The sequence below is a fragment of the Eublepharis macularius genome, chromosome 9 (genome assembly GCF_028583425.1).
Source record: "Eublepharis macularius isolate TG4126 chromosome 9, MPM_Emac_v1.0, whole genome shotgun sequence".
NCBI classification, from domain to species: Eukaryota; Metazoa; Chordata; class Lepidosauria; order Squamata; family Eublepharidae; genus Eublepharis; species Eublepharis macularius.
Genome location: NC_072798.1, coordinates 13,883,953 through 13,896,002, shown reverse-complemented (window position 1 = coordinate 13,896,002; position 12,050 = coordinate 13,883,953). Strand labels below are relative to the sequence as shown.

General features: G+C 45.1%; 1 protein-coding gene across 2 annotated transcripts in view; it reads left to right on the top strand.

Moving 5' to 3' along the window:
* SOX5 (SRY-box transcription factor 5) overlaps positions 1-12,050 on the top strand; it is a 609,684-nt gene that overhangs the window by 579,173 nt on the left and 18,461 nt on the right. For both annotated transcript variants that reach the window (XM_054988760.1, XM_054988759.1), the window contains exon 12: positions 7,627-7,735. In XM_054988760.1, coding sequence (XP_054844735.1) covers positions 7,627-7,735 — 109 coding nt within the window. The remainder of the gene's footprint in view (positions 1-7,626; positions 7,736-12,050) is intronic.

Here is a 12,050-nt window from a genome sequence, read left to right as displayed (position 1 = left end):
TCATTCAAATACGAGATTCCTCAACAAATCTGAGTCAGATCCAGAATAATTTTTTTGCTAACAGAAAGGGTGGGGAAATTTCCACTGATTCCCTCTTCCTGCTACAGACCCCTGATTTGCCTTCCATGCTCTTTCTTGAGGGCCTCCTATCCCCAGAAGCAGAATTTTGGAAAGTTTAGTTGGCTGCTATGTAGGGGGAGGGATGCTTTGTTTCACCAACAGATCAAAAACTTTATTTTGGATCCAACCTGTTGGTTTCACCACCTTCTCTTTGGCCAGCCATCAATGGTAGTCAAAGAGTGTGTGAGGGCAGCACCTGCAAATACGCCGATATTAAGCTATGATGTTTCTGGGTCATACTTGATACAAAACCCTACTTAAGACCATGGCTAATAAACCAACGGCCTACCATGGTTTCAGAACTTGGTCTGGTGGACCGTAACTAGCCGTCGTTAATGGAGTGGCCCACATTCAGACTATCACACTACATGTATTGTCGAAGGCTTTCACGGCTGGAGAATGATGGTTGTTGTGGGTTTTCCGGGCTGTATTGCCGTGGTCTTGGCATTGTAGTTCCTGACATCAGGAACTACAATGCCAAGACCACGGCAATACAGCCCGGAAAACCCACAACAACAATCACACTACATGTCACTGGTTTTAATTAAACCATGGAGTTGTGTGATGTCTGAGCCGAACCACTGGCTTCTTGAATTTTGGCAAATTCTTCTTTTAGCTCAGTGGTTGAAGCCAAATGAAATGTACTATAGTCACTGAATTCCGTCTCCAGTGAACTTGCAAGGTGAATTTGTATAGGAGGAATATTTGGCAACTTCCAAAGGAAACAACAAAAAATATTCAGTACATCTAGAGATGGGGGTTCAGTACATTGCTGTCAGGTCCATTGCCCACAGTCCTTCCATACTGTTACACAATTTTAAATAGTATGTTGCAATAGCCTCGTGCACCTGTTCCCTTGTGCTTTCCAGAGTCCAGGACGGCAGAGCCCTTATCTCGAATGGCTCACCGCAGCGGCCTTGGGACAGCTCCATCTGTCCCACTACTGATTATGTTCTGCTGGATGGGCTAAGAGGATACGGGGACATGTAGAGGGGTAGTTATAATGCATCATGTACTCAATATGTCGTTCTTAACAAGGATCCGGTGTACAGCCAGTCGCCTTTAATTGCTTCTGTGTATCCTATGGACATATGTAGGGCGAAACCAAGATATCTCAATAAAACCCATTTACTCAAGAGCCTGGATTTCTTGCTGCAAGGGTGGGGATTCAGCTTCAACGTATCCTGTCTTCCATAGACTGACAATTGCTTTCTATGTTGGAACAAATCCATCCATGGATAGCTACATTGGTGGCACCTTTGGCTGGGGAGTCTCACAAAATTCTCTGCCACCAAACGTCTGCACCAAATTTGATCTGTCCACTCGCTGGCAGAACACATCACAAATTAAACCTGATTGCGGGTTTGCTTGTTTTTCATTCTGCTCATTTGACCGCCTACAAAATGATCATTTACTATGTATTTATACAATGGGCTTTGACTCTCTCACCAGAAGCAGTGCCAGAATGCATGGAAGCACAGGTTGTGCAAGCAGGGCAGCAGCCTGCCAGTGTGCCGTGCCTTTCATCTCCTCCATACAAGCTCAGACAATCTCAGAGAGCAGTGGATGACTGCCAGGTTCATTCAACTAAATGCATATGAAATGTCATATTGGATAGCAAAGTAAAACAGCATTCCAACAAAATACATATTTTTGGATAAAATCCACCTCTCTCCCAAAAGCTCTGACCTGGGTAGTCCAGGTAGCCTGATCTCATCAGATCTCGGAAGCTAAGCCAGGCTGGCCCTGGTCAGTATTTGGATGGGAGACCACCATGGAAGGCCAAGGTTGCTATGCAGAGGCAGGCAATGGCAAACCACCTCTGAACATCTTTTGCCTTGAAAACCGTATGGGGGGGGTCACTGTACATTGGCTGTGACTTGATGGCACACACATCCACCCCAAAAAACCCAAGACTTTTTCAAGAGATGAACAAAAGGTCAGAGGAGCAATTCTGGAACTTAGCCAGAGGAAACTCCCTCATCCATACCCTTAAATAGACCTTGCACTGTTCCACAGGTTGATTTCAGAAGATCTCTGGATCTAGTGGATTTCTCCACAAACTTCAGGGCAGTGCATACATGATGCTTCATTCCATCCTCACAAACCCTGTGAGGCAGGTACTGCTGAAAGAGAATGATGGTTCAAAGGTCACCCAGAAAATGGTGTCCCAGAGTGGGGTTTTGAAACTGGGGTATCCCAGATCCTAGTCCAAAACTCTAACTGCTACATCACACTGGTGATGATGCATACTGAACACGAAGCTGAACCCAAACTGTCTTCCGTTGGCAATCATCAAGGTCTGTGCTACATCCTGGGAAGTTATAGAGCATTAATGTGTTTGATAACTGGCTGCTCTCCATGCATTGAGGCATGATTAATGGATGCATTTTGATGCGCGAACTTGAAACCATTGTGCCTTCCAATTTGGAACCGCTAAATAGATTTTTGCAGGAGGAAGGTGGGTTGTCCCTATATCAGTGTGTTTCAGTTAATTTGTGAGTAGGCAGGTACGGGAAAGAGTATCCTTTGCTTTGTTGGCTGCGTGATACCACAAACGTTTTATCTCACAGTTCCAATCCCCCTCTTAAAAAGCGCATAGTCCTGGGAATGGGATCTTGCCACCCACCTCTTTTTTATTTTTCCTCCTTGAAAAAGCTAAGTTGTAGGTTTTCTGATTCATTCTGCATCGATGCTGCTATAAGCCCTTTTGAAGCACTTGGTCCTGGGATCACTGAAATCCTTAGATAGCATATCTGGTGCCACCAGTATAGAATTGCTAAGCTCAGAGTGGGAAGAGATGGGGAAGGATCCCCACCCACCCAGGAAGCCTTTCTGCTTCGTAAACGCCTCTACGAAGGGCTGAGTTCACATTCAGGAAAACTATTTTTTTTTACATAATGAGATTCTTATTTAGATATTTTAAAATGTGCCCAGAGGAGCGTGGGCATGCAATTAAAGCCTGCCTGGTAAATAATGAATACAGAAAAAGGCATTCAAGAGAAGAGTATAATTCGGCACCAGGATGAGAGCACCATATGAGCATTCTGAAAAGATTAGGTGTCTTGCTTCCCCACCCCGCCCGCCAAGTCAGATAAACAGGAAAAGGAAAAGTTGCAAAGCCTTATCAATGTGGGCTCCTGAAAGGAAAACCCTTTGGCATCTCCTTGAGAATGAAATGTTTGGAGTTTCGGGAAAAATGTGCCAGCTGATTTTAATGACTGCAAAAGCTTCTAAGCAGAACAGGCAACTTCTAGAATAGCCATCAGGTTCCACAAAGTACGTATGCCCTGATCCACCAACCTGTTTCAGACATGGGAACTCCAATGCATACATGGTGCTCTCCTGCCCGTAATGATTTTCCGTCAGCAGATTTAGCCAGGGTATCTTCTGTCTGTTGAAAGGAACAGGGAGGCCACCGAGACGAGAGTGCTGTTGTGTACTCAAGAGCTCATGGCGGAATCCGGGGACTGTATCTGTCTTTAGGCCTATTTTTGGAAGTGAAACTGTTTTGGTCCCATAGTTGGAACAAACCATAATTTTGTGTCACATCTCAACTGAGCCGTTTTGTCCTTGTGAATAGGTATGCATTTGTGTGCGTTACTCCATGAGTAATTAAACTGTGGTTCACTGCCAGTGGATGTAGAGATGGCTACGAGCATAGATAGGGGTTTGACAGAGAACCAGTTTGGTGTAGTGGTTAAGAGCGCAGGACTCTAATCTAGAGAACCGGGTTTGATTCCTCACTTCTCCACTTGAAGCCAGCTGGGAGACCTTGGGTCAGTCACAGCTTCTAGCTCTCTCAGCCCCACCCATCTCACAGGGTGTTTTGTTGTGGGGATAATAACGACATACTTGGTAAACTGCTCTGAGTGGGTGTTAAGCCATCCTGAAGGGCGGTATATAAATCGAATGTTGTTGTTGTTGTTCATGGAGGAGAGGTCCATCAATAGCTACTATACGTGGTGACTAAAAAGAATCTCCCCATTCTCTGAATACCAATGGCAAGTCGGATTGCCCATACCTGGCAACCAATGGGAGGGTCACAAGACGTTCTTACCAGCAGTGTCAACATGCAGCTCAAGGAATTTTTCTGGGAATTCCTAGAGGTATTCCAAAAGTGAAAAAAGGGATTTCTAGAACTATCCTTCGTCACTCCAGTAACTTTTGAAAAATACACAAAGCTGAATTTATAAAAAAATCTCTCACTACCGCCCTGAGCCACAGCAGGCAATGGGACCTGGGGCCAGGGAATTATTCGCCCCCATGAGGGGTTTGGCTGCCCTGGGGCCAGGAGGCAACATCAACCTGTTTCACCACTTTGGTGAAACTGAGAGCCAGTTTGGTGTAGTGGTTAAGAGTGGCAGGACCCTAGAGAACCAGGTTTGATTCCCAACTCTTCTGCTTGAAGCCAGCTGGGTGACCTTGGGTCAGTCACAGCTCTTATAGAGCTTTCTAAGGGCCAAGCTACACATGACGAATGACACTTGAACAGCAAGTGTATTTCTCCCTGTTCACTTGCCCTCCACTCAATCCACTTGCCGTTCAAGTGTCATTCGTCATGTGTAGCTTGGCCCTCAGTCCCACACACGTCACAGGGTGATTTTCGTGAAGATAATTATAACACACTTTGTAAACCATTCTGAGTGGGCGTTAAGTTGTCCTGAAGGGCAGTATATAAATCGAATGTTGTTGTGGTTGTGGTTGTTGTTATTATTATTAAGGAAAGGCCTCAGGCTCTGGGTCCTGTTGTTGGCCTTCCAGGGCAACTGATTGGATGTTGTATGACCCAATATGGACTAGATGGACCACTGGACTAGACCAGCGAGGTCTACTTATGTTCTTATGTACGACGTACATTAGACTGCATTTGTTGGAAATAAAGGTTGGTTTTTAACATAATTAAGGAAAGGGCAAACTTACGCATTGCATTCCAGCAATTCTCTGATGATCCTCAGCTTGAGACACAGGCCACGGGAGCCAAAACCTCAGTCATTAATCATGACTCTTGAAAACTTTCTGTTTCATCCCCTCTAACCTCCCACCACCACTGCGCGCACACATACTTTCTCCTAGTAGAGGTTTTGCTTGAATAATCATCCCCTTTCTTGATTTGCTTTATTTAATTTATGGATTATTGTGTCCTTTGTTTGAGTTAAATAACCTCTCTTGCTCTCCTGGGTGTTCTTGTTTCACTTTTGTTGTTTCCTTTAACCATCTCATTTTGTTCCTTGCTTCGGCAGTAGCAGTTAGTTAAGTGTAACGCCTGGGCCGCTTCGGCCTGGCTGGCTGCTCCGTTGTTTTATAATTAAAGCTTTTTGCAACTCTTTTTTCACCTCCCCGGCCTCACTGCTGGCTCCCACATGCCCGTCCTCTCCCGTTCTTCCATGCCGAGATTGACTGAGGGTTCACTTAAGTCAGGGCTCAGAGGGGCACAACAAAAACGCAGCTGACTGTTTTGACTTCACTCTGTTTTGGAGTGACATCCTCTGAGAATTATCTCAACTTTCCCTTTTATAGCGACTAATTGAATTATTTTATTATACCGCATGTTTTAGTAGCGGGAGGTTAGGGGTCACCTTGTCACCAAAACAGAGTTTGAGTTTTTCCTTCCCTTATCGCATCTGTATTCTGTAGAGAGAGGCAGTCGAGAGCCGCAAAAGTTGCATCGTGCAACTGTGAGCGAGCAATGCTCTTTTCCTTTCCAGGTTATGATTTGGCAGCACAGGAGTGATCCCATGTCTGAAAATACTTGGCAGTAATGAGGGTGACAGGATTTATCCAATTCCAGTTCTGAAGTTTTACTGTGGAATTTCACTTCCGCTGGAAGTTTGATTCTAGAACGAGAGAATGCACAGTTGAATGCAACGAGAGAATGCACAGTTGAATGCAACGAGAGAATGCACAGTTGAATGCAAGTCCTTTCACTCCCCCCCCCCTTCCCATATTATGAATGAGCACATGTGAATGGATCAAACACCAATCTTATATGGGTAGCCGTGTTGGTTTGCAGTAGAACAGCAAGACTCGAGTCCAGTAACACCTTAAAACTAACTAGATTTCCAGGGTATGAACTTTTGAGAGTCTGAAACAGGGCGAGCTGGCTCTCGAAAACTCATACTCTGGAAATCTAGTTGGTCTTTAAGGTGTTACTGAACCCAAATCTTACCGTCTTGGGTGGAATTGTACACACGTTTGCATCAAGATTCCCTTTTTGCAATGTTACACATGTTTGCATCAAGATTGCTTTTTTGTAGTGTTTCATGAATGCACAGAAGAGCACTTGAACCAAAACCTGCACCGAAAGAATCTTGATGCGTTCATTCATATGATCGCTTCAAGACAGCTTTTCAAAATAGTATTTTATCATGCATGTATACATGATCAGTGTACAGATCGTGGGGAGGGGGGAATGTGAAGAAACTATCAGCCATGGCGAGCTTAGCGTGCCATAATCTCCACCTGAGAAGCACAGAATTCCCAGCACACTAGTGATTCAAGTTCCTTGTGACAGCCATGAGGACTTTGTAATGTGTGAATTGCCTCCTAGAAATCCGTCACCTGCTCTCCCAAAAGAGAACAAGAAAGGTGTGCCTCTAGGGGGAACAAGCAACCACAGTGAAGAACCTCTGTTGGGTAGTAGTAAGAGTGTTGGCTTGGATCTGGAAGAACCAGGTTCAAATCCCCAGTCTGCTATGGAAGCTCACTGGATGGTCTTGGACCAGTTAAACACTCTCAACCTACCTCAGAGGGTTGTTGTGAGGACAGTATGGAGAAGAGGAGAATGATATAAGCTGCTTTGGGTTCCCGTTGGGGAGAAAGTCTAGGTATAAATGCGGTAAATAAAATAAAAATAAATTAAATGGAGCCACCACTGAGAAGGCCCTGTTCCTGGTGCATGCCAGTCTTGCATCCTTGAGATGGCATTCCGATCAGGGCCTCATTGGCTGCTCTTAGAAGATAAGGAGGGATTATATGAGAGTACTGGTTTCTTAGCCAAGAGAAGGGAGAAATGTCAGGAATGGCTTGGCTTGTGCTTTCTGCGTTATCTTTCGCAAGCTTTTCAAGCCCAGGCAAAATCCGTGTCTGAAACGGTTTTGCGGCTTGACCAGTAAAGGACACAGCTAAATTCCCCTGCAAGATAAAACTATGGGAACCGACAGTGAAGCAGGCTAGCCGGGTGCTCCAGTGGGTGGGAGTCAGACCCGTCTGAATTTCACACGCTTTTGAAGTTTGCTCATCATCAGCTCATAAGTTGTGTTTTCAAATGGAAGGTGGTGAACGTTCAAGCCATAATTCTTCCCGCTCGTAACACCTCCCAAAAAATAATCGTGCGTATATGTGCGTTTTTCCGCTTTCAATTTATTTTTCCAAGCCCAACAGCCTCCTTTGCTATTTGCTAATCCTTCTTCTCTAGGGAACCTTGCAAATTACCTACGGACTCTGTTGTTCCATTGCATGTTCATAAAACGGCTGCTTTGTGCCCTCTTTTCTTTCCCCACCCAGGACAAAACGACACTGGAGAACTTGACTCAACAATTGGCAGTGAAACAGAACGAAGACGGGAAGTTTAGCCATGCTATGATGGATTTCAACATGAGTGGAGACTCTGACGGTTAGTAGCAGAGGGCTTTGCCTCATTGCCAGCTGGGTCCATACATCCAACCACCAGCAGAGAAAAAATATTGGTATCTTTGAGACATAAACATGGGGGGGGCACCCACTAAATCAGGCTGGCAGGGCTGAAATGGGTTCAGAGGAGGGAAGCGGAAACAGTTGGCAATCTCAACGATGAGTCCGCTGAGGAAGGCTGAAGGAACTGGGCACGTTTCGCCTGGAAAAAGAAGACTGAGGAGAGGCGTGCTCATATTCTTCAGATAACTGAAGGACTCTCACATGGAAAAGTCTTGGGCTTTAGTTACCGTTGAACTTTAAAACTTAATGCTGAGAACAGCAGGATTGGAGTCTTAGAGAACAACAAGATTTTCAGGGTGTAAGCTTTCGAGAGTCACAGCTCCCTTCTTCAGACACCTTTTCTAAGGTGCCACTGGACTCCAATCCTGCTGTTCTACTGCAGACCAACCAAATTGCCTACCTGAAACTAGCTGAAAGCTGAAAGCAGTTCAGAAATGGAACTAGTCACCGGGACAGCTTTTAGCAGAAGCAGGATAACCGTCTGTTTGGGATGCTCTAGTTCTGTTTCTCCTGCATTACGTGTAGAGCTGAGGATTGTTAGACCTCTTCAAACTTTATGATTCTAAGTTACACGTTCAGTGTTGCCGTAGATTTTAAGGGGAATTTCTCTTTTCTCGGCAACACAGGATGGGTCAAGAACTGCTCTTTGAAGCAATAAAGATGAGAAGAAAGCATCAAGCTAAACTAACTAGCTTTAATCAGATGCAAAAGTGAAACAGAGCTGATTTGCCATGGCTGAGGCATGTACTGGTTTTGCAGGAGCTTGGTCGGATTGTATGAAACGTTTATGCAATTTTGTGTCTACGCCATCACAAGGGTGTGAGAGCAAGAAGGTGCAGGTGGGATGAGATGCAGCTGGGACCGTGTTTGGTCCAATGTGCATGTTTTTAATTATGCACTTAAGATTAAGGGTGCCCTTGAAATGCATGAATAACATTAAGGAAAAAAAACTGCATTTGCAAACATGCATGCCTTGCTCACAGACTACTTAAGGAGCCAGGATTGCCCTGTAGCTCCTTCTCAGGTCCACTTTCAGTAGCGATGTGTGAGCTCTTAAGGAAGGAAACTTCTGTCCGGAAAATTGGGTAGAAAAACCCTAAAGCACTCTTCAAATGATGTAGGTCATGTCCAGGGCTATTTTTCTGGGGAAAGAGGTAGAGGAACTCAGTGGTGGAACTCAAGACTGTACAATGACATCACTTTGGGTCAGCTGGAACAAGGGGGGAGTTTTTTAAAGTTTAAATTGCCCTCAGCGAAAATGGTCACATGGCCGGTGGCCCCGCCCCCTGATCTCCAGACAGAGGGGAGTTGAGATTGCCCTCCATGCCATTCAGTGGCGCAGAAGGCAATCTAAACTCCCCTCTATCTGGAGATCGGGGGCGGGGCCACCAGCCATGTGACCATTTTTAAGAGGTGTCAGAACTCTGTTCCACCACATTCCCACTGAAAAAAAGCCCTGGTCATGTCCATTTAAAAATTAATATCTCAGATACTTGCAACAGATGAAATGTTGCTCGTTGACTCTTTACTAGGGATGAATAGATGTTAAACATAGAAACATAAAAACGTAGAGCTGGAAGGTACCCCATGGGTCATCTAGTCCAGCCACCTGCACAGAGGAAGGCAAAAAAACCCTCCAGGGACCTTGACCAATCTGGCCTGGAAGAAAATTCCTTCCTGACCCCAAAGTGGTGATTGGCATTACCCTGGGCCTATAAGAAAGGGCCACAAGAGCCAAGCACCGGCTCAGCCCTTCATAATCTCCTTCTCCTGATCCCCGTACATTCATATTAAGTCAGAGAATCATCATAGCTGTCAGATGACCATCTAGCCTCTTCTTCAATACCTCCAAGGAAGGAGAGCCCACCACCTCCGAAGGAAGTCTGTTCCACTAAGGAACCACTCTGTCAGAAAGTTCTTCCTAATGTTTAGCTGAAAACTCTTTTGCTTTAATTGTAATCCACTCTTTCCAGTCCAACCCTCTGAGGCAACAGAAAATAACTTCACTCCACCCTCTATGTGACAGCCCTTCAAATACTTGAAAAGGGTTATCATACCATGTCTCAGTCGTCTCCTCTCCAGGCTAAACATACCCAGCTCCTTCAACCTTTCCTCATAGGACTTGGTCTCCAGACCCCTCACCATCTTTGTTGCCCTTCGTTGGACATATTCCAGCTTGTCAGATTCATGTTTGTCAACAGATGTTCTCTTTCTTGGGTGTGCATTTACATTTTTGTCCGTGGTTTCAGTTCTCTACTTTTTGCTATCGGTTACATAGATTTGTTTGTATTGTGTAAGCAGGTTGTATTGTTTTGGGACGCAATTCACATAGTCTACACATACCATGCGTCATTGAGGCATGTAACATTAATATAATGTACAGGGCTGATGTATGAGTGCCTAGCTGAAAAATGGATAGATTTTTAGTGGGGGAAAATGGGTGTGAAGAAGCAGGAAACAGCATGTAAATAAAGAATCACAGTTCCCTTTACACAAGGCAGAAATAAAATCAAAGCAAGTATTTGAGGTTCTAACTGGATGAGAAATTCAAAATCGTTGTTATTTTCCATGATCTTGTGCCTTCCATTGCTATCTAAAGTGCAGAGTTAGAAAGGATCCAATCCATCCAACAACCTTTCACCCTGCCGTATGAGACCTAAAGCATTCCAAGCAGATGCTTGTGTAACATTTTCTTTACGCTTGCGGTGAAAATGATTTTTCCTAAATAGCTTGTTCCAATGACAGACCTCTCAAATTGGATAGATTTTGCAGTTAAAATCTTCTGCCTGCTATTGGCTACAGAATTTTCAGCCACAGTCCGTCCAAGCTGGGAGTCTATATGTCTTCTCAATCCAGAGAAAAAAGCCTATAGAGATCAGCATAGGCTGATGATATCATAAGAACTACAACACCCATGAAGCAGTGCAACTCCCCTGTGCAAGCTTCCCACAGGCTTCAGCCCTCATGGCACTGATTAGGTATTGCTTTCTCCCTCAAACGTGTCAAATGGCTCTTCAGCAGTGGGTAACAGGCAACTTTCACCTGTGTACAAGGCCTCTAGGAGCTGTTGTGGAGCAGTCACTTCAACACAAATGTAGATGCAATATCACCTTTTTATACCACCCTTCTTCCAAGGAGTTCAGATCATTTAGTCACTTAATCCTCACAGCAACCCTGTGAGCTAGGTTAGGCTGAAAGAGAATGATTGGACTCAGGTGAGTATCCAGCCAGCATCCCTTAATTTTAATACCATCTCTTGGAATATTGCTGGCTGGAAGAATAGGTCTACTGATCCCTCCCTTAAAAACTTCCTTACAAGGTTTGATGTGATTTTACTCCAAGAAACCTGGGCCTGTGATGAAATTTCCTTGGAGGGATTTAGGGTTCACTCTTTATGTGCTTTTAAAACTAAGAGATTTGGCCGTCCCCAAGCAGGTCTGGCTATACTTTGGTCTAATGACCTAAATTGGGAGTTCTGCCCCCTTGGGGATTGTGGCCACCTAGCTCAGGCTGGTATGTTGAAGAGTGCAGGGAAAGCCTTAATAGTAATCAGGGCTTTTTTCCTGGGAAAAGAGGTGGTGGAACTCAGTGGGTTGCTTTTGGAGAAAATGGTCACATGGCTGGTGGCCCCGCCCCTTATCTCCAGACAGAGGGGAGCTTAGATTGCCCTCCGCGCCGCTGAGTGGCGCAGAGGGCAATCTAAACTCCCCTCTGTCTGGAGATCAGGGGGCGGGGCCACCAGCCATGTGATCATTTTCAAGAGGTTCCGGAACTCCGTTCCATCGCGTTCCAGCTAAAAAAAAGCCCTAATAGTAATTAACATTTATCTGCCTTCTTGGGCAGATAGGGATGCCTTGTCCTCTCATTGGAAGACCCTCTTTAAGTACTTAGAGGAAGTGGAGCAGAGTTGCCCAGGGGCAGATTTATTGATTGCCGGTGATTTCAATGCTAGGGTGGGTCAGAACAATGCAGAGATGGCTGGGAAGCTGGGGCTGGATCTTGAGACCGATATACTCACCCGCTTCTTTGAACCGAGACTCTCTAAAGATTGGACTCAGGTGACCTCCCTGTCGGAGTGGGGATTGCTATGTTCCCCCCTTCACACACCTGAGATAGAAACATGTATTGCTAATGCCCACAGCCATAAAGCTTATAGGGGAACCCGTGACCAGTTTCAGCCTTACTGCCTCACGGGACTGTTGTAAGGATAAAACTAATGAGAGAGAAACATGCAT